Below are 22697 nucleotides of genomic sequence, written 5' to 3'. Positions count from 1 at the left end.
TAATGGGCCAAATAAGTTACTAATTTGATCAGTTGTTTAAGATTGCAAAATATAAAGGGGTTTGGACCTTATAAAATTATTATGCTACTATTAATTATAAAAACCAAATGTGTTAACTAAAATTATAATTTTTTAGATCTTCAGTAACTTTCAAGCCCTTACATAATGTTAAATTTAGTCCTGGGATAATTGGACAATTTCTAACTAATACATGATACAGAACTTTGGTTGCTAAAGATAGTTTCAATTTACCTTTTTTCTTATACATCATAAAATTGGCTATGAATTAACAGAATGTGCATATACTTTGGTTGTTACATATATGTTGTTTTGCCACCTTAAAATTATAGAAGTAATCTAAAATTTGTGTTTATAAAAATTTAGCTAACCAGGTGCAGTGGCTCACACCTGTAATCCTAGCACTTTGCAAGGCTGAGGTGGGAAGACTGCTTGAGCCCAGGAGGTTGAGACTAGCCTGAGCAACATGGCGAAGCCCTGTCTCTACAAAAACTACAAAAATTAGCTAGATGTGCTGGTATGTGCCTGTAGTTCCAGCTACTCAGGAGGCTGACATGGGAGGATCACTTGGGCCCAGGAGGAAGAGGTTGCAGTGAGCTGAGATTGTACCATTGCACTCCAGCCTGGGTGAAAGAACCAGACCCTGTCTCAAAGAAACATTTTAGCTGGACATTTCTTGGTTTTCTGTCTTCTGATTTTCCCTTTGGGAAAGCAGAAGTTGACTACTTTGGTTAAAAGTGGTGATTAATAAGAATAAGAATATACGTGGTATAATAACTACAGAAAAACATGAAAAATATATATATATACACACACACACAGACACAAGATAATGAATGTGAATTTCTACTTAAACTATTAGTTTGTTAGAATGGTAATTTCTATGTAATGTATGTATTGTTTTATTTAATATGCTGATAAAGTGAATTGTCAGAATATTACATTAAATATAAAATTTAAAATAAAGACTTTAATTATATTTTCATTTTACATAATTATGTATTATGTATTTTTAAACAGATATACTTCATTTTGTTTCACTTTATTGTGTTTCATAGATAGTTTGTTTTTTTTTTACAAATTGAGGATTTGTGATAACTCCATGTGGAACAAGTATATCAGCTCCATTTTTCTTTTTCTTTTTTATTTGTTTTCTTTTTTTGGAGATGGAGTCTCACTCTTGTCACCCAGGCTGGAGTGCAGTGGCACAATCTGAGCTCATTGCAACCTCCACCTTCCAAGTTCAAGCAATTCTCCTGCCTCAGGCTCCTGAGTAGCTGGGATTACAGACACCCGCCACCATGCCCAGCTAATATTTGTGTTTTTAGTAGTGACAAGGTTTCACCATGTTGCCCAGACTGGTCTTGAACTCCTGACCTCAGGTGATCTGCCTGCCTTGGCCTTCTAAAGTGCTGGGATTATAGGCATGAGCCACCACTCCCGGCCTCAGCTCCATTTTTCTAAGAGCATATTCTCATTTCACAACTCTATGCCACATTTTGGTGATTCTTGGAATATTTCACACCTTTTTCATTATTATTATATCTGTTGTGGTGATCTGTAATCAGTGATCTCTGATGTTATTGTAATTTATTTTGAGGTGCCTCGAAATCTGCCTATATAAAATAGCAAGCTTCATCCATAAAATTGTATGTGTTCTGACAGCTCTACCTACTGGTTGTGCTTGCACATTCTCTCTCTCTGTCTTTGTCAAAGCTTAATCCAGAGCAAGTGTCTAAGGCTGATAGAGGTGAGAAAATTACAGAAGAAAAGTTTGAAGCTAGCAGGTGTTGGTTCATGAGGTTTAAGGAAGGAAGCCTTCTCCGTAACATAAAAATGAAAGGTGAAGTGCTGATGTGGAAGCTGCAGCAGGTGATTCAATAGATTTCCTAAGATCGTTGCTGATGTTGGCTACACAAAACAACAAACAGATTTCTTTTTTTTTTTTTTTTTTTTTTTCTTTTTTGAGATGGAGTCTCACTTAGTCACCAAGGCTGGAGTGCAGTGGCGTGATCTCAGCTCACAGCATCCTCCACCTCCTGGGTTCAAGCAATTTCCCTGCCTCAGCCTCCTGAGTAGCTGGGATTACAGGCACCCACCACCATGCCTGGCTAATCTTTGTATTTTTAGAAGAGAGAGGGTTTTACTATGTTGATCAGGCTGATCTCGAACTCCTGACCTCGTGATCCACCTGTGTTGGCCTCCCCAAGTGCTGGGATTACAGGTGTGAGACAGTGCACCTGACCAAACGAGATTTTCAGTGTAGTTGAGACATCCTTCTGTTGGAAGAAGAGGCCATCTATGACTTTCATAGCTGGAGATAAATCAGTGCCTGGCTTCAAATCTTCAAAGGACAGACTGTGACTCTCTTGTTAGGAGCTAATGCAACTGGTGACTAAGTTTGAAGACAGTGCTCCTTTCCCATTGTCGAAATCCTACGGCCCGTAATAATTATGTTGAATCTACTCTGTCTGTGTTCTGTAAATGGAATAAGAAAGCCTGGATAACAGCACATCTGTTTACATACAGCATGGCTTATGGAATATTTAAAACCCAGTGTTGAGACCTATTGCTCAGAAAAAAAAAAAAAAAAGATTCTTTCAAAAGATTACTGCTCATTGACAATTCACCTGTCACACAAGAGCTCTGATGGAGATGTACAAAGAGATTAATGTTGTTTCCATGCCTGCTAATACAACATTCATCCTGCAGCACCTGGATCAAAGAGTAATTTTGACTTTCAAGTCTTATTATTTAAGAAATACATTTTTAAAGGCTGTGGCTGCCATAGGTTGATTCCTCTGATGGATCTGGGCAAAGTAAATTGAAAACCTTCTGGAATGAGTTCACCATTCTAGATGCCATTAAGAACATTTATGATTCATGGGAGGAAGTCAAAATAACAACATTACCAGGAGTTTGGAAGAAGCTGATTTCAACCCACATGGATGATTGTGGGTGGTTTAAGACTTTAGCGGACGAAGTAACAGTGAATGTATTAGAAATACTTGGAGAACTAGAATTAGAAGTAGAGCCTGAAGATGTGACTGAAGTCCTACAATTTCATGTTCAAACTTGAACAGATGAGGAGTTGCTTTCTTCTATGGATGAGCAAAGAAAGTAGTTTCTTGAGATGGGATCTACTGCTGTTGAGACACTGTGAACATTGTTAAAATAACAGCAAAGGGTAAACCTGGTTGATAAAGCAGTGGCAGGGTTTGAGAGGATTGACTCCAGTTTTGACAGAAGTTCTGCTATGGGTATAATGATATCAAACAGCATCACATGCTACAGAGAAGTCTTATGAAAAGGAAATTCAATCGATGTGGCAGACTTCATTGTTATCTTAAGAAATTGTCAGAAATTGTCATGTGACTGGGTGAAGTGGTTCACACCTTTAATTCCAGCTACGTGGGAGGCTGAGGCAGGAAGATCACTTGAGGCCAGGAGTTTGAGACCAGTCCTGGGCAACATAAGTGAGACCCATCTCTAAAAAAACATTTTAAAAGAAATTGCCACAGCCACCTCAACCTTCAGCAGCCCCCACCCTGCTCAGTCAATAGCCATCAGCATCAAGGTAAGAGCCTGTAGGCTCCTAGACTTTCAGTCTCCACTTCTAATTCTGATACTTAGCTCAGATGATTGTTAGCATTTTTTAGCAATAAAGTATTTTTAAACTAAGGTGTGAATGGTGGGGTTTTTTTGCAGACATAATGCAATTGCATATTTAATATAATATAGTATTGTGTAAACATATAGTTTTTATAAGCACTAGGAAAACAATTTGTGTGACTTGCTTTATTGCAATAATTAGCTTCATTGCAGTGGTCTGTTACTGAACCCCACCGAACCTCCGAAAGATGCCTGTATGTTGTGATGCTTTGAAAAAGAAAATGAAGCCGGGAGTGGTGACTCACGCCTGTAATTTCAGCACTTTGGGAGGCTGAGGCAGGAGGATCACAAGGTCAAGAGATCGAGACAATCCTGGCCGACATGGCGAAACCCCGTCTCTACTAAAAACACAAAAATTAGCTGGGTGTGGTGGCACACGCATGTAGTCCCAGCCACTCGGGAGGCTGAAGCAGGAGAATTGCTTGAAACTGGGAGGCAGAGGTTGCAGTGAGCCAAGATTGCACCACTGCACTTCAGCCTGGCGCCTGGTGACAGAGCGAGACTCTGTCTCAAAAAAAAGAAAAGAAAAAGAAAATGAACAAAAAAATGTATTTGTAGTGTACTATCTTCCTCATAAACTGTTTTATTTATAAATACAGTGTTTCTTTAGACTAAGTAGCTTTTAAAAAAATTAATAGTAAGCAATACAGCATTTCTCATCTTTTCTAGTTACATTAGCCAACCAACTATAAAGTAACTAAAGGATGAAATGGTTAGTTCTCCTCTTAAGGCTTTTTCTAAGAAGTTGGAAGAACTTTTTTCTCTTATTTTTTTTTTTTTTCTTTTTGACGAGTCATTTATCTGTGAGCCAGCCTCTTAAGCTGTCATTGTGTATGTGTGTTTTTTTGGATAGGTCCTCCTTTGATAGTGTCCAGGAAAGTGGCTGAGTACATTCTGATAACTCAGAAAGAACTTTTTGCTGATGATGAAATTTTAAGTTTCACAAATTGCTAGTTTACATCTCCTGTGTTACTACCAGTAGTGAGAAATAAAATATGTGACCTTCCTAAAGTCACCATTTTGAAGCTTTATGAATGCAGTCACCATCTCTGTATATCAAAGCTAGTCACATAGGTTGTGACATAATAGGCATTTAAAAGTACATATACCGATTTAGGCTCTCTTTAAAACAGAATTAGAGATATGATTTGCTGAGGAAAACAAAGTGTAATCATTACATTTTAAAAAACTTAACTGCCTATTTAGATATTAAATAAACCACCTTAAGAGAATCTCATTCCTATATTTGGGTCCTTAAGTCTTTGTTACTTAGTAATGCTTCATGAATGATTAATCATCCGTCCATTATCCTCAAATTTGAATAATGTGTGGATTACCTTCAAAGTGACAATTATTATGGATCTCTAGGATCAAGTAAATTATAATTTTATGCAACTGTATGAACATAAAACTAAGTAGAAATACCTATTGCTTGCAACTTTGATATGACTCTAAAGTCAAAACAAATCTACAAATTTGAGGTAAACAACAAAACCAACACAATTCATACATATATATAGTTGTCGAAGACAGTGTGACCCTGACATAATTTTTTTTCAATTAAAAAAGTAGATATAGTGGGTGCAAGCGTAGTTTTGTTACATGGATATATTGGGTAGTGGTGAAGTCTGAGCTTTTAGTGTAACCATCTGCCAAATAGTATCCATTGTACCCAACAGGTAATTTCTCATCCCTCACCCCCTCCCCACCCCACAATTCTAATCAGCATTAATTTGAATGTGACAGACAGTGTTTTGCCAAAGTGAAATTGTCTTTCATAGAGTGACATTTCTTTCACCTTCAGCATTTCTATTTAGCTGTCAAGCAGTCTTAGTTCTTCTACCTCTTCTTTTTCTAAACTACTGCAAAATATGTCCTCTTGTAGCACCTTCTGAAAGCTTTTGAAGTGAACAAGCTAACCCCAGCATTTGTGGGTTAGTTATCTTTTTCGTATCAGCCTTCTAGAAGAATGTTTAAGCCCCTTGATTTTAGAGCAAACCTGACTCTGCCACTTAATGCTGTATTGCATTGGGTAAGTTACTTAGTCTCTCTGTCCCTCAGGTTTCTCATCGGTAAAATGGTGATAAAAGTAATGCCTAGTTCATGGGTTTGTGATAAAGAGCAATTAAGACAATCCATATAAGGTGCTTAACGTAAGCCTAGCACATAAGTATTCTGTTGTTTAGCCTACTCTCGATTATAAAGTCAGATGTGGTCCCTGAAAGTGTATGGAATTACTTGATTATGGTTTGGTCCTTTAGAGCAGTGCTGCCCAATAGAACTTGATGCAGTGACGGAAATGTTTTAAATGTAAATAGCCATGGTTAGTTATTACCATATAAACATCACAGAGTACATTTGTATAGATGTTATATAATTGACAAATATCTCACAGAGAACTTTGCGTATACCTTAGAATATGTCAGCACACCACAGTTTTGGAAATTTCCTTGTTCTAAGCTGGCATCTCCTACCAGCTTAGAATAGGCAAATACTGATATTTGCTTCCTCCAAACCACTCTCAGTTTTGTATGCAGGAATACACACTCATTAATGTCCATTTTCTTGTCTGTTATAATTCTGAAAGCAGCTGGCCTCTTCCATCTTGTGGTTTTGAGGAAGATTTCAATTTAAAGGAAGAAATGCCTTGCAAACAGTAGATACTCATAAAATGATTTTCCAGTGAAACAGTAGCCTGTGTTTACATATAATGTTTCAACATTAGTATGATAGAATAAGCGTTTTACATACATTCACTTAGTATATTAATGTTGTCATTAGTGGTTTGAAGTAAACACTGACCTGCATATATATGTGTCTTTGTGAATGACTGACTTATGTTGGTCTTTACCATTTTGCCAGTCATCATTTTCAGTTGTTAATTATTTCACTTGGAAATTCCTTTTCTTTTATTGCCTGAGTCCATAATGCCCAAGGAATAAAATTAAATAGGAACTATCTGAATAAATTAACGTTAGCCATGAAAGGTCCTATTTTCAAGTAGCTGTCTTTGGTTACAGAAATTTAAGGAAAGAATACTCCGTTTCAGGGAAATGGGCAAGGTCTTTGGAATGTAGATTATTAGAACAAGAACTGTAGACTGACCTATTTAATTACTTGACTTTTACTTATTTGTGTGTGAAATTCATCTGTGTATTACCTTGGGTAGCGTATCCCACCCTCACCTCAAGTAAGAACAGAAAAGAGAGGGCTCTTTTTAAAATAAACTCTACAATAAACTTTTACAGCAAGACCATCACATTCAAATGGAAAAGTAAAAATAATCAAATGTGTTCTTTTAAATTAATAGGAGTTATTTTATTTTGTAATTACATAATGCCACTTTTTTTTCTTCCTAAATAATTTTCAGGTTTGACTTTACACATAAAAGACAATCAGGTGGTGCAGGCCAGTATGGGAAAGTAATAGGTGTCCTGGAGCCTCTGAACCCAGAGGACTACACTAAATTGGAGTTTTCAGATGAAACATTTGGATCAAATGTTCCAAAGCAGTTTGTGCCTGCTGTCGAGAAGGTAAATTTATTTAAAAAGCCTTTTTTCATTTTTACTTCTAAAAACAGTTTATCTGATATTCAGTCATACTTTATCTTCCATCATGTTGTCTATCACAGTTCACTTTAGTTACAGTCCTGTTTCTCTGATTGTTAAGTTTTCCATCTGATTTAGAATCTCTAGTTCATTAAGTACAAGAGCTATAAATCCATGCTGTGACAGTGATGGGAAATTATTATGTTTTTGAATCATCGTTATATTTTTCTTAATAAATTGAAATTACTGCATTGATTGTAATCAGCAATTAAAATTTGTAGTAGTCCTTAGGGATTTATAAGACTTTTATGTGTACTATTGTAGCCGAATGACCATTCTTTAGATTCCCAACACCTGGGTGCTACTGTCTTATCTCTGCTACTGATTAATGTGCTTTGGTAAATCAGTGTTCAGAACAGTTTCTTCATCTGTAAACTGAGAGAAAATACTTAAACCTGTACCTCTTACAAAATTCAGGATCAGATAAGACTATGTGACATTTCCTTGGAGAAGTGCTTTGCACGTATGAAGCGTTAGTGCTTTGTTCGCTTCCCAGGTCATTTGCTTTACAGTGTTGTAGGCTGGGCACGATGGCTCATGCCTGTAATCCTAACATTTTGGGAGGCCGAGGTGGGAAGATTGCTTGAGCCCAAGAGTTTGAGACCAGCCTGGGCAACATGCTGAAACCCCATCACTACAGAAAAATAAAAATAAAAATAAAATTAGCCTGGGGTAGTGGCACACACCTATAGTCCCAGCTGCTCTGGAGGCTGAGGTGAGAGGATGCTTGACTGTGAGGTTTTTTTTTTTAACCATTTAACTTAGAAAGATCTTATTAATAGGTTATAATTTTGGTTTCAGTGGTGGAACATTTTTTGCAATTAATGTATTCTATTTCAAGACATTATTTTGTCATTCACACATTTTTAAATGTCTTATGTCCCCAAGGTTAATTTAGATGAAGGAGAACTTAGTTTCAGGTATATAACTTATAATTCCGAAATGTCAAGAAGGATTTTGTAGGCCGGGCGTGGTGGCTCAAGCCTGTAATCCCAGCACTTTGGGAGGCCGAGGCGGGTGGATCACGAGGTCAAGAGATCGAGACCATCCTGGTCAACACGGTGAAACCCCGTCTCTACTAAAAATACAAAACATTAGCTGGGCGTGGTGGTGCATGCCTGTAATCCCAGCGACTCAGGAGGCTGAGGCAGGAGAATTGCCTGAACCCAGGAGGCGGAGGTTGCGGTGAGCCGAGATCGCGCCATTGCACTCCAGCCTGGGCAACTTGAGTGAAACTCCGTCTCAAAAAAAAAAAAGAAGGATTTTGTGCTGTCTGTGCAGCCATGATACAGTGTTGCCAAGAAAAGCTAACAAGTGGTAGGAACTCTGCAAGTATTTAAGTGACTGAATTAGTAAAAATTGCAAGCTCATCAAATTGTACTCTCTAAATATGTACAGTTTATTATATATCAGTTATACCTCAACAAAGCTATTTTTTAAAAAAAGAATTGGATTTGAAAAAAATGATTACTTTTTAATTCTAGTTCTTACTGACAATGTGTAACACCAGGCTATAATGTAGTGATCCGCCAATGAGACAAAGCAGTTAGAGGTATGTAGCAGGGCTCAAGACACAGCTAGTGAATAAACACCAATTTTGGTGGGGATTTTCTTTTAGGGACTTTCTTAGTTTTGCCTTTCCACTGTTTCCTCATTGTAAAGTTAAAATCATGCTGTCTCTATGATGGGTTATGAGTAATTGAGTTGAGTTGAGTAATTCCTGAAGATGAGGTTATGAGAAAGTGATCCTTAGCACTCTAAGCATTGCTTTCAAACCAGCTTACTCCCTTAAGTAATATGCTTTTCCAAGGAATTGCTAATCTAAATGCCATAATAATAAAGCTTAAATAGTAAAGTTGTACTATTTACAATAGCAAATGTAAATGGAATCAAGCTAAATGCTCATCAGTGATAGACTAGATAAAGAAAATGTGGTGCATACATACCATAGAATACTATGCATCCATAAAAAAGGTCATGTCCTTTGCAGGGAGGGACATGGATGGAGCTAGAGGCCATTATCTTTAGCAAACTAACACAGGAGTAAAAAACCAAATACCACGTGTTCTTGCTTAAATGAAGAGAACACATGGGCACATAGAGGGAAACAACACACACTGGGGCCTATTAGAGGGTGAAGAGTGAGAGGAGAGAGAGGATCAGGAAAAATAACTGATGGGTACTAGGCTTAATACCTAAGAGATGAAATAATCTATATAACAAACCCCCATGACACAGGTTTACCTGTGTAACAAACCTACACATGTACCCAGAACTTAAAAGTTAAGGTAGTAAAATTGTTAAACATTTTTTAAAAATTCTTTTTCAGGGGTGAAATATAGCACACATAAAAATGTACACTTCTGAACACAAGTATTTTGGGATTCTCGTTAATGTATCTGCAAGTAAAATCCACTCCAGAAGTTGTGTTCATTCATTAACAGGGGTTTTTGGATGCCTGCGAGAAGGGCCCTCTTTCTGGTCACAAGCTCTCTGGGCTCCGATTTGTCCTGCAAGATGGAGCGCACCACATGGTTGACTCTAATGAAATCTCCTTCATCCGAGCAGGAGAAGGTGCTCTTAAACAAGGTATGCTGTGTCTAGGCACCTTAGCATTTCTGTTTTCCTGATAGATCATCATAGCCTCAGATGGCAACACTATTTTTAGTCTTCTTCACCCAGAGAACGAGGCACCACACCAGGGAATATTGTAGGTAGTGGGCAAACCTTTATGGAATTGAGATCAAGGTAAATTATTGTGTTCTCTTTCTTGCAAAACTAAAAAGCTATCATATTCTCCTAAATTCTCTGGGTTTTTTTTTTTCATGTTTGAATTCATAGATAATTTGTAAGTTCTGTTTTTAATAGAGAAGACTGAAATGTTCAGAATTCTAAGAAATATTTTAAAGATATCTTACCTGTAGTCTTGTTATTTCTAGTGACTTATTCAAGTATCAAGAAATCCGTAAATTTGTAAGTAATCTCTTCAGTATGACATTGTATGTTTTTAGGCATTTTGAGTATGGCAAAGTATTTTGAAAGAATTTGATAAACCTTATTCACAATGCAGATTTCTTGCAAAACTGCTAAAATTGTCAACATTTCTCACAGAATAATACTTGTATTTAAATGCTGATAAACTAGAACCTTATGCAGTTGCAAACATATCTGATTCTTTGCTTTTGAGAGAAAAAAAGGTTAGTGACAACATAGCAGTTTCACATCAGGGTTATTCAAGAAAGGAACTTCAAAGTCGTGTCCTGAAGCAAGAAAATTCCATTCTCTTCGTCATCTTTTCATGTCTTTTATGTGAAAATACATTAGTGATGTCCACAAGTGTCTTTACACAGTAGACTAATGATTCACAAAACATTTCAGAAATATCTTCATCAAAGAGGATTAAAGTAGACAGTAGAAACTTTCTTCATCATATTTCCTAAGCATTCTGTAGATCAGGATTTTTCTGATTCTGTATGAATTTTGAACTTTGTGGTATTTTTGGTCACACTTTGCATCTGTGATCAGGTATGGGGCAGTGGTTGGGGAGGGTTGCTGATTCCTTATTTTACTTCAACTAATTGGAGTTTTTCATAATGTATGTTTCAGTTTCTTAATTATGAAAGGGAGATTTCCTTTATATCAACTCTCTGTTAAAAGTGCAGTTGAAATTTGTGATGTAGAAATCTTGTCACAATCTGAAGATTGTGTTGCTAGGGAACAGGTAAATAAAATGACAAAGAAGATGAGACTTTATTAGGCATGACTCACATTAAAATACTTGTCTTCTTACCTCTGTGTGTTTACCACTCTAGTATGTCTTGAACTGACAAATTAGTTATAATCACTTTATATACTTTTTAGAAGTACAGTTAAAACAAATTAGAAAGTACCGATTGTTCTGTCCTGGTACTTTCCTGAAATTGGTAGCTTTCCTGGAAATAGAGGTTACATAAAGCCAGATAACTGATATGCTTATCAATTAACAAGGAACCTCATCCTTTTTAACTGCTCCTACATTTTAATATAAGTAAATATAGATGTATATTTAATATAAATAGATATATGTTTAATATATATCTACACAGATCTGCTTGAGGAAAAAAATTTCTTTTAGGACTTGGATGAAATGTGCCATCCAAAAATGGCAAGGTGAGTTAGCCTTGGAGTTAGCTTTGGTGAGTTAGCTCTAACCTCATGGTCTAGGGTTAGAGGAAGGCATGTGTAAGGGTAAGATTCATTTGGAGCTAATATAAACATTTATCCTGTGAAAAAATATATATGAATATTAGCTAAACAGTTGAATATGTACCATTTAGTTTTTTTATTTATAGTATAAATATTAAGTATGATTAATTGCCTATTAGATGTACAGGAGAAAAACACTAGATTATAATTGAATTGAGAAGGTTTTTTTTGTTTTTAAATTTTTATTTTTATGTTTTTGAGACAAAGCCTTGCTCTGTTGCCCAGGCTGGAGTGCAGAGGCATGATCTTGGCTCACTACAGCCCCTGCCTCCCAGGTTCAAGCAATTCTCATGCCTCAGCCTCCTAAGGAGCTGGGATTATAGGCATGCACCACCACACCCAGCTAATTTTTGTATTTTTAATAGAAACAGGGTTTCGCCATGTTGGCCACGCTGGTCTTGAACTCCTGACCTCAAGTAATTTGCCCATCTCAGCCTTCCAAAGTGCTGGGATTTCTTTTTTATTTTTGAGACAGAGTTTTTCTCTGTCACCCAGGCTGGAGTGCAGTGGTACAGTCTTGACTTACTGCAACCTCGAACTCCTGGGCTCAAGTGATCCTCCATCTCAGCTCCCTGAGTAGCTGGGAGTACAGGGGCATGCCACCATGCCTGGCTAATTTTTATTATTATTATTATTATTATTTGTAGAGATGGGGTATTGCTTGGTTGCCCAGGCTGGTCTTAAACTCCTGGGCTCAGGTGATCCTCCTGCCTCATCTTCCCAAAATGTTGGGATTATAGGTATAAGCCACTGTGCCTGGCTGAGTAATTTTATTTTTTTACAAGATATTCTATGCAAACAAGCAGGATACTAGAATGAGAAATAAGTTACCTTGCTGTTTCTTCATCTGATTCTTATTTCTCCATGATTGAAAGACAAAAAATCTTCAAAACATCACACTATACTCCCCAAATATATACTGTTATTTTTATTACTATTATTTGAGATGGAGTCTCTGTCACCCAGGCTGGAGTGCAGTGGTACAATCTCGGCTCACTGCAACCTCCACCTCCTCGGTTCAAGCTATTCTCCTGCTTCAGCCTCGCAAGTAGCTGGGATTACAGGCGAGTGCCACCACACCCAGCTAATTTTTGTATTTTTAATAGAGACTGGGTCTCATTATGTTGGCCAAACTGGTCTCCAACTCTTGACCTCAAATGACCCACCTGCCTTGGCCTCCCAAAATGTTGGGATTACAGGCTTGAGCCAGCACCCCCTGCCTATACAATTATTATTTGTCAATTAAAAATTAAAACTTTTTTTGAAACATTAGATTTCAAGTAAAACTTAAAAAAAGCTTTTTCTATCCTAATAAAAAAAGACAAAAATGTAAAAGTCAGGTAAAAAGAAGCTCTTACCACACTCAGCAAGCAAATCAACTTTTTACATACATCTCTGTTGAATGCCATATTAGAGTTTCACAGTGAAAATGTTGGTAAATGAGCTTAGAATAACAGCTTATAACTATAAGGTATTATAGTTATTACAATGGTATATCTTACTATTATATCTCATTAAAATTGGAAGAACAATAGTTCAAATTCTCCTCTATTCTTCATTTAAAAAATGAACACTGGAATTCATTTGAGCCTAATTTTAAATGTTGTTCATGAGATTGATCAGTGATATAACCTAAAACTGAAAGGTGCAATTGACTTGACCACAGATCTGCTTGAGGAAAAATTTCTTTAGGACTTGGATGTAATGTGACTATAGAAAAATGGCAGGGGAGTTAGCTTTGGAGTCTTACTGTCTAGGGTTAGAGGAAGGCATGTGTAAAGGTAAGATTCATTTGGAACTAAATCAGGGAGAGATTTAGAGAGTTAAAAGGAAGGGAGCACCCCAGAAGGGTGAGGGGATGTGAAACAGAACCAAAAATGCTGTCCTCAATAATTGAGTGATTGACATTGTATATTTGCCTCTGTCCTTCCCTTTAAAATAGAACCCTTTCACAATCTAGATGTTTTACATTACTGTCCTATTGAGAACATTAGATAATATATAACTAAATCTAGATATGTCTGCTCACATCTCTCCTTTGGGGTGCTTTTCTTCATATTAATTACATTTATTTAGAGCCAGGGAAGCTCTGCTGTTGTAAAGAAGTTATGCAAGCAATAGAACTGTCTCTACACTCTAAAATTGTGAGTTTGATTTAGATGTCCATGTAGGTTTCTGCAGGGTTTAGCCATTCAAGCATAGGAGTCTGCAGTATCTCTCTATGAGTTCAATTATTTGTCTTTCAGAACAAAATTAACTCATTAGAACTAATTAGTTGAGTAGGTGTGAGCTAAGATGTGATTTAAATTTAAAAATATTTCTAATTACATTCCTGTTGTAATAATGATTGCACTTAAGCTCTACTGTTTCTAGTAAGAAGTGCTGAGTGAATATATAAGAACACTTGTTAGTTTTAGTTTATTATAAACAAATTGATGCTTCTGGAAAAATTATGATTATATTTAAACAAAATGTTACCCTTGTCATCATTTCCGTGTTTTGCTGAAAGCCTTTATTCGGAAATAATTTAGCAAACCTGAGGCTGAAGTATTTGTCACTATTATATCTTCTAAATTAAGTATAAATGTTTGAGGTTTTACTATATTTTCTCCATATTGTTACATTTAAACATTAGCGCTTTAACAGAAAAAAAGTGTTTTGTCGGTTATGTATTAAGTGGGATAAAAATAAATACAAACACACTGACTTTTAATGTTAAAATTGCCCAATCTAGTCCAGAATCCTTATTTTGTAGATGAAAAAATTTGAGACTTGGACAAACTGTATTTTTCCAAAAGGCTTATAACTTCTTTGAAGTAGGGCAAAAACTAGAAACTTGGTCTTCTCATTCTCTATCAGGTGTTGAAATTGTTCAGTCTAGAAAAGGAAAGACAAATTGTAGGCGTGGCTTGATTCTTGCTTTTGAGTATAGGAAGGGTACCCTCCACATCCCCTACTGCCCTGTGACAAAAGTTATTTTCTTATAATTAAAAATAACTGTATGCCAGGGACCACAAGAAAGAATGGCTTTATCCAGCCTGACCAACATGGCAAAACCCCACCTCTACTAAAAATACAAAAATTAGCTGGCTGTGGTGGCAGACCCCTGTAATCCCAGCTACTCCGAAGGCTGAGGCAGAAGGACCGCTTGAACCTGGGGGATGGAGGTTGCAGTGAGCTGAAATTGCCCCATTGCACTCTAGGTTGGGCGACAAAACAAGACTCAAAAAAAAAAGAAAGAATGGGTATACCTTGGTCAAAGACATAACAGTTATTATCCTTACCCCTGAAGATTTTCAGAGAGAATAAATAACTCAGCGGGATAATTTAGATGGTAAAGGACTTGATCAGATGTTGTTTTAAGACCCTTTTGTATTATTCTCTGCTATTTAATGAGTTCTAAGGATAAAAATATGATAATGGAAATATTAAATGTTGGAATTTCCATTTAGAAGAGTGACTGTTACCACTACAGGAAAAATGAGTCTAGGTCAAATATTTTAACCTTGACATTTGTGTTTGTACCTTTGGGAAGGCCCCCTTTTGTATATCTGGACAGAAGAGTTGTCGTTTTATGAAGACTAATGAACTTTTTTTTTTTTTAAATCCAGCCTTGGCAAATGCAACATTATGTATTCTTGAGCCTATTATGTCTGTGGAAGTTGTAGCTCCAAATGAATTTCAGGGACAAGTAATTGCAGGAATTAACCGACGCCATGGGGTAATCACTGGGCAAGATGGAGTTGAGGACTATTTTACACTGTATGCAGATGTAAGTACGCTTAGTCATTGACAGTCTTGCTTCTGTTAACCGCAGGATATCCAAATTAGCTTTTGTTTTTTTAAATGGACACATTTGCTTGCTGCATTTGTGGCTTTATACATGTGGCATTTTCTGTAATTTGCTACTAGAACAACTCTTAAGTACAGAAGTTAAAAATAAGATTTATTTTATCTTGACCTTTTGTGAATATGTCATTTTCTTATATGTATATTATCTCTCTTTCTTGGATAAGCACAGACTGACAAAAAGAAAAGGAAAAATAAGATGTGTATTATCTCTCTCATTTTAGCTTTATTTGCATAGCTACTTTATTGCTATCTTTAATTTATTGGAATATTTTAATTCCCTTGCCTATACCTTTCTTGACTTAAATCTCAAGGGAAAAAGTGTTTATTACATTTCTTAAGGCCTCCTGGAAAACACTAGTCTCAGCATATCCTTAAGGTGTCCAAAGGAAAGTTGTATTCCCATTTTTGCAGAAGAAACACTTGTGAGTCCTTGAGCTGTGGCCACAGAGCAGAGTGGGGATAGGAGGGAAGAGCTGTCAATGGTGTTCACTCCATGAAATGGAAAGATTTGGTTCGACTGGCAAATGAAATAATTTTCAAATAGGGTTTCCACTTGGAATAAAACAAAAATGTTTCTCTTTGGCTTTTAATTATTTTAAACTAAGAGTAGTAAGTAGAAATCTTAATCTAAAGGAACTAAATGGCTAACGTGCATCTGTGTTTTTCTCAAATATTTTTCAATAAGCAGTGCTAAAATATCTACTGTATTTGTTTTCAGGTCCCTCTAAATGATATGTTTGGTTATTCCACTGAACTTAGGTCATGCACCGAGGTAGGCAAGTTTAAACTTTTACTGTAGTGCCCTTCAAAAGACCACCATACAAAATGATCAAATTTATAAAATCTTGACCTTGCATGACTTTGCTTTATAGTTAAAAACAAAACAACAACAACAACAAACTATCTTTTTTAAAACCCCTAGGGAAAGGGAGAATACACAATGGAGTACTGCAGATATCAGCCATGTTTACCAGCCACACAAGAAGAACTCATTAATAAGTATTTGGAGGCTACTGGCCAACTTCCTGCTAAAAAAGGAAAAGCCAAGAACTAACTTTTCTTACTTTGAGTTGACTAACTTTAATTGAATCTGCGTGGCGTCAATACTTTGATGGATTCCAGTGGAATAAATTCAGGCTGCTGAAACAAGAAATTTTGAGCCTGGGAAGCAGGCTCTTCTTTCTTCAAAAGAAGCCCTTCTTATTCATATCCAGGAGCTTCTGTTCTATTCAAGGTAATTCTATGTCTATCTCAACTCTATTGATTGGTTTTATAGTTTATTGAAAATCCTCAAATAAAATATAATAATCATAGAAATATGTTTAATATTTATTTAAGGGGAGAAGAGTTATACTTTTAAGCTTAGAATGTATGTACATTTCCCTTCCAAGTTTTGTATTAGAAGACTTTTCAACATAGAGAAAAACTGAAAAAGTGCAAAGAACAACCACATGCTTTCCATCTACCTTCCTTTCGTAACAGGTTGTTTATCATATAGTAATTTGTTTTGTCATATTTGCTTTAACTGTCTGTTGTCTCTTTAAGTCTCATACCTCTGTATTTTTAAACTATTAGTTTGCTGAAGACTTGAAAGTGAATCACATACATCATGACACTTCTTGGAGTGCCATTAATGGGCAGGCTTTTCTGTTGAAGAGTAGATTCCATATGATCTTCATAGAGAGTGCTTTTCAGATTCTTCACTGGGCTATTAAAATATTAGCCAAATTTCTCTCTGTTTTATATATGGCTGATTATTTTAATTTGTAGTTTCTGCAAATTTGTAACTGCCTCTGTTTTAGCAGTGTAAGTATTACCTCCTTGTGGTCTATTGCGAAGTAAAAGTGGACCCTTGCAAATGCAATTCTTGTTTTTGTTCATCTTAATGTTTCTGTACACCTAAATCAAATGTAATTTATAAAGTTAGTTTCATCAACCTAATGAATGCTGCTAAATTTGAATTCACTTGAATTTGTCGTATATTGTATTCACTGAGGTTGTAGAAGAACAAATGTTAATCTTTTGTTTCCAGAATAAGTTGGGCTTTCCCAAGCAGTTCTCTTACAGGGTTCAGAATTGCTTCATCCAAAAATCATCTGATGGCATAGATGGATCCTAGTCCTTTCTATTACCTAATGATAGAAATAAAATAATTGATTTTAAATTCCTTTCCTTTTCTTGACTTATAGATGTGGGTTTATACTTTAAGGTTTCTAGGGAAAAAATATTTTTAAACAGTATTGAGCACATATTTTCAAGGCATTTGCTAAATACTTTTATTTTTATTTTTATTTTTTGTGGTGGAGTCTCGCTCTATTGCCCAAGCTGGAATTCAGAGGCACCATCTCTGTTCACTGCAACCTCTGCTTCCTGGGCTCAAGCAATTCTCCCACCTCAGCTGCCCGAGTAGCTGGGACTACAAGTGTGTGCCACCACTGCCTGCTAATTTTTTGCATTTTTTGAAGAGATGGCGTTTTGCCATGTTGCCCAGGCTGGTCTCAAACTCTTGGGCTCAAGCTCTCTACCTGTCCTGGCATCTCAAAGTGCTGGGATTATGGGTGTGAACCACCATGCCAGGCCGCTAAATACATTAAATGCATTATATAATTTCATTCTCACAACCCTGAGAACTAAGTACTGTTACTATGTCCATTTTTTTATGAAGCACAGATAAGGTAAATAATGAGACCACAAAACCTAAGTTTTTAAATTGATACTTTAATTATGATAATTCACCAAGTGCATGTCTCCCACGAATGTCTTGCTACGACAGCATCAGGTCTGAAAAAATGTGGTTGCTTTGGCATTTCATCAGCATCTTGTGCCATTCACAATAACTTTGAATATTGTTCCTAATGAGGATATACATTCTCTGTACCTTCATCGAATTTAGCATGATTCCTCTGGCTATTGAGAATAGTCATAGCTACTGGAACTAAACTGGATAAACTTGGATAAGTAAGTAAAAGTTTTACTTATTTTTAATTTGTAAAACATCCTGGTTATAATGTTACAATGTCAGAAAAGGTCCTAGACGGTTGAGCACAGTGGCTCACACCTGTAATCCCAGCACTTTGGAAGGCCAAAGTGGGCGGATCATGAGGTCAGGAGATTGAGACCATCTTGGCTAATACGGTGAAACCCCGTCTCCATTAAAAATGCAAAAAATTAGCGGGGCATGGTGGCACACACCTGTAGTCCTAGCTACTTGAGAGGCTGAGGCAGGAGAATCACTTGAACCCAGGAGGCAGAGGTTGCAGTGGGCCAAGATTACGTCACTGCACTCCGGCCTGGGCTATAGAGTGAGACTCCATCTCAAAAAAAAAAAAAAAAAAAAATAGAAAGAAAAGGTCATAGATATTTAATCCAACACCAGCATTTCATAGGTAATGACTTAGGTCTAGCTGGTGGGAGTAATTAGAATAGGATCACAAATGGACAGATCAGGACTGGAACCCACATCTCTTTCTGACTCATTAGTTTATTGAATCCAACACCAGCATCTCATATGCAATGACTCAGGCACAGCTGAGAGTAACTAGAATGGGATCACATAAGGACAGATCAGGATCAGAACCCACATCTCTTTCTAACTCATTAATTATAGTTGATAGAGATCACATACTAACCAAAGTCTGTAGCATGGAAAAAAATTAATGAGAATATTCATAAGTGAGTGTTGTTTATACTGCTATCAAGAAGGATAATTGTTGGCTAATGTGAATATTACATACTTGTATTGGAGAATAGTAGCAGCACTAGGCAGTATTGTACTGATTCCCGACCCTCACTGCACTTTAAAAATCACTGGAGGAGACTTAAAAAGAAATACCTAGGCTCACACCCAGGAATTTAGATTATTTGGCTGCATCGAGATAAAAGTTTTTTGGGTGATTCTCATATGTAGACAAAGTTAAAGACTACTGAAATATTGCCTGCATTGTACTTAAGCCCAAGACATGAAGTGAAAAATTTGTGAAATTCAGAAGTATCCTAATGTATTCTTTTGTGTAATATTAGAATTTGTATTTTTTGTTTGACAAATTTTTTTTTTTTTTTAAGAGATGGGGTCTTCTAAGACAAAAAACATCTGACTCAGCAATACCATTACTGGGTATATACTCAAAGGAATGTAAATCATTCTATTATAAAGACACATCCACACATTCATTGCAGAATTATTCACACAATAGCAGAGAAATGGAATCAACCTAAATGCCCATCAGTGATAGACTGGATAAAGAAATGTGGTACATACACATTGTGGAATACTACGCAGCCATAAAAAAGAATGAGATCAAGTCCTTTGCAGGGACATAGATGGAACTAGAAGCCATTATCCTCATCAAATTAACATAGGAAAAGAAAGCCAAGTACTGCCTGTTCTCACTTACAAGTGGGAGCCAAATGATGTGAACATATGGACACATAGAGGGGAACAACACACGCTGGGGCTGGGGCCTATTGGAGGGTGCAGGGTGGGCGGAGGGAGAGGATCAGGAAAAATAACTAATGGATACTAGGCTTTTACTTCATTGATGAAATAATCTGTACAGCAAACCCCCACAACATATTGTTGTGGGGCATTGCTACCTGTGTAACAAGCCTGCACATGTACCCCTGAACCTAAAGAGATAGGGGGCTTGCTATGTTGCTCAGGCTGCTCACAAACTCATGGGCTGAAGCAATCCTCTAGAGTAGCTGGGACAGTAGGCACACATTACCATACCTGACTTGATAATTTTACCTTAAAAAACAAAAAAGTCAGTGTTTCTGTTTTTTGTTATTTCTTTCCTCAGCTCACTCTTAGATTGTGTAGTTGTAAAATCACTAACATTTAGTCAGCTCTAAAGTTTAGGATTTTTGATATCTTAATATTTTTGAAATCTAGATAAGTCTCAAAATTGACAGCCAACCCAACAGGAGTAAATTGTGACATGTTGGAATGTGTCCCTTTGTACAAGATAGCTATTTGCAACTCTAGAACTGTAAATTGTTGAACTGGAGCTCTAATTGCCACTGAAAGTACCTTCAAATAACATTGTAGTGCATCATTGAAATAAGTTAATTGTATTCAAGGAAAATTTATTGTGAGCATTCATTCATTTATCAATTCCAGTAAGTCCTAGGCTGCATGTTAGGTGACTATAGCACTTTAAAAACTAGGAAAAATCACAAAACAGGTCAGAATTTTCTAATTTGAGAGAAATTGATATAATAAACTAATATGTCATGAATGACTTAACACTCAAATACAAATATATAAGCTTCCAATTGACTTTCAAAAGAACTTATTTAACTTCTAAAAATTCATAATTCAGGTAGGAAGAAAATGAAACTATGAATAAAATAAAATGGAATGTAGACAAATCCTGGTATTATTTTACATGTCTTAAAATTCTGGAAGTTCTAGAGATTAAGAAAATGAATGTGATGCTGTTTGTGATTGTCATTAGCTGACAGTGATGCAGAATAACTTAGACTCTTAATGAAAAGAGGACTTAGGGAATTTAGGTTTTCATTTTATGCCAAGTGATTTTTTTGTTGTTAGCTAGTGGAACCACTGTTAGTAATATTAAGTTAACAATTTTAGAGCTTGAACTAGAAAAGATGTTCTGAGGCTGGGCGTGGTGGCTCACACCTGTAATCCCAGTACTTTGGGAGGCTGAGGTGGGCGGATCACCTGACGTCAGGAGTTGAGACCACCCAGGCCCACACAGTGAAACCCCGTCTCTACTAGAAATACAAAAATGATCTGAGCGCGGTGGCACATATCCGTAGTCCCAGCTACTCGGGAGGCTGAGGCAGGAGAAGTGCTTGAACCCGGGAGGCAGAAGCTGCACTGAGCTGAGATGGCACTGCCACTGCACTCCATTACTGTAGCTTGGGCAACAGAGTGAGACTCTGTGTCAAAAAAAAAAAAAAAAATTATATATATATATATATATATATATATATATATATATATATATATGAGATGTTCTAATGGTGATACCGATAAATTTTTAGTTGGTTCAACTTTTGGGCATTTTGTAAATTTATAAATTAGGCAATTGTGTTTGTGTGTTATTTGTATGTGTAGAATTCCCCTTCATACCCTATTATACTGTAATAAATCTGCTAAAGGGTTACTTTAGAATCATTACCTGGTTGGATTACGGTCACATTTGTGAGCCTAATCTCACTAATGAAAAATGTGTTTTAGTGGCTCACATCTGTAATTCCAACACTTTGGGAGGCCACAGTGGGAGGATCCCTTGAGCCTAGAAGTTTGAGACTAGCCTGGGCAACATAGAGAGACAAATAACCAGCTGGTGTGGGACATCCTGGGATAGATAATCATTTGCTTCCAATGTGAAGACAGCCACCCTATGAAGGTCAAACAAAGAAAAAAAAGGAGAAAAGAAAAACGCCTTTATGGGGATGAGGACTTTGAGAAAGCTGCAACTCTAGAAAGCTGAAACACCAACTAAATGCCCTTTTCTAGTCCTTAACATGACACTAAAATATTTATTAAATATCACAGGACATTGAGTGTACTATTATAATGCTCTTAGGACTTTGTTTGAACATCATTTGGGGAACTTCAGTTATAGAAATTTATCACTTGATTTTGGCACAATTTAATCATTGTGGATTCTGATAATTTATAAAAAGTATATCTTCATTATCACATAGATGGGAGAGCTGATGTGTCCTTTAAATGATTGTTTGCAATGCTTCCAAATACTACAATTCTTTATTTCTTATATGTGTTTTTAAAAATTAAGACTGGATTTTACTATGCTGCCCAGGCTGATCTTGAACTCCTGGGCTTACGTGATCTTTCTGCCTTTGGCCTCCTAAAATGCTGGAAATGAGCCCAACCACAAGTGTTTAAATCAGTAACTTTTTTTAAGAGATGGGTCTCCCTGTGTTGTCCAGGCTAGTTGTGAACTCCTGAGCTCAAGTGATTCTCCCACCTCAGCCTCCCAAAGTGCTGAGATTACAGGCATGAGCCATCAGCCGTGTTTTTTTTTTTTAATTATACATTTAAAAAAAAAAAATTAAGTGGATTTGGGGAAGATAAATGCAAAGCAAAGCGTTTTAAGTAGAAAAATATGTAAACTAGATCAGCTTATTTTGTATGGTTCATGCCTTTAAAATTTTCTCTTTAGTATAAACTTTTCTGATAATCTAATGGTAGACACCTAAAAGTAATGTTTTGATACATTTTAAGGTTGATGTTTCCTAATCAATTACTGGCTACCAAACCTGGCTCAAGGTTTTTAGACACCAACATAAGCATTCCATTAAATGATA

At 36.5% G+C, this 22697-nt stretch overlaps 1 protein-coding gene across 1 annotated transcript in view; it reads left to right on the top strand.

Moving 5' to 3' along the window:
* Nucleotides 1–17559, top strand: part of GFM1 (G elongation factor mitochondrial 1) — a 44388-nt gene extending 26829 nt beyond the window's left edge. Inside the window, exons 14-18 of the mRNA XM_032262323.1 lie at nt 7061–7223; nt 9743–9887; nt 15155–15315; nt 16114–16167; nt 16318–17559. Of these exons, the coding sequence (XP_032118214.1) occupies nt 7061–7223; nt 9743–9887; nt 15155–15315; nt 16114–16167; nt 16318–16449 (655 nt within the window). The 3' untranslated portion in view covers nt 16450–17559. The remainder of the gene's footprint in view (nt 1–7060; nt 7224–9742; nt 9888–15154; nt 15316–16113; nt 16168–16317) is intronic.
* The last annotated feature ends 5138 nt before the right edge of the window (nt 17560–22697 follow it).

This window comes from Sapajus apella, unplaced genomic scaffold (assembly GCF_009761245.1).
Source record: "Sapajus apella isolate SASKATOON/1434 unplaced genomic scaffold, GSC_monkey_1.0 scaffold4, whole genome shotgun sequence".
In the NCBI taxonomy this organism is placed as follows: domain Eukaryota; kingdom Metazoa; phylum Chordata; class Mammalia; order Primates; family Cebidae; genus Sapajus; species Sapajus apella.
Note: the sequence above shows the minus strand (reverse complement) of the source record. Positions and strands in the feature narration are given on the sequence as shown.